The sequence below is a fragment of the Penaeus monodon genome, chromosome 15, assembly GCF_015228065.2.
Source record: "Penaeus monodon isolate SGIC_2016 chromosome 15, NSTDA_Pmon_1, whole genome shotgun sequence".
Classification (NCBI taxonomy): domain Eukaryota; kingdom Metazoa; phylum Arthropoda; class Malacostraca; order Decapoda; family Penaeidae; genus Penaeus; species Penaeus monodon.
Genome location: NC_051400.1, coordinates 20,272,155 through 20,272,558, shown reverse-complemented (window position 1 = coordinate 20,272,558; position 404 = coordinate 20,272,155). Strand labels below are relative to the sequence as shown.

Below are 404 nucleotides of genomic sequence, written 5' to 3'. Positions count from 1 at the left end.
GTTATAAAATCCTAAGCATGGTGTTTGAGTCACCCAGACCTACCAGGGCGCGAAACAGGAAGGCCCTCTCCAATACTAGTGGCCACTAGATTCTGGAGCTTCTCTGGAAAGGCACATACACAGTCACCCTTGGTCACCTCAAAGAAGCTCCCTCCCACTACCCGAAAGGAAATATATTGTTACTGCTAATTCTACCACTGTGCATTCACAAGAAGAATAAATATGTAATTACACTTGAAAACGATTATCATGGGAAGAAAGAATTTATAAGAATTCGGACTACCACTCAATCAAGCATAATTAACTGTTTATTTAGGATCAACTGCTCATAAGGGCAAAATACAAATGAATAGAGAGGAAAATAATCAAACATCCGAAGATCTGCTGAAAGAAGGATATGCATT

At 39.6% G+C, this 404-nt stretch overlaps 1 protein-coding gene across 1 annotated transcript in view; it reads right to left on the bottom strand.

The window, feature by feature from the left end:
- Positions 1–404, bottom strand: part of LOC119581807 (AMP deaminase 2-like) — a gene marked incomplete in the record, with an annotated part of 169,661 nt that overhangs the window by 53,693 nt on the left and 115,564 nt on the right. Inside the window, 1 exon segment of the mRNA XM_037929940.1 lies at positions 44–103. Coding sequence (XP_037785868.1) covers positions 44–103 — 60 coding nt within the window.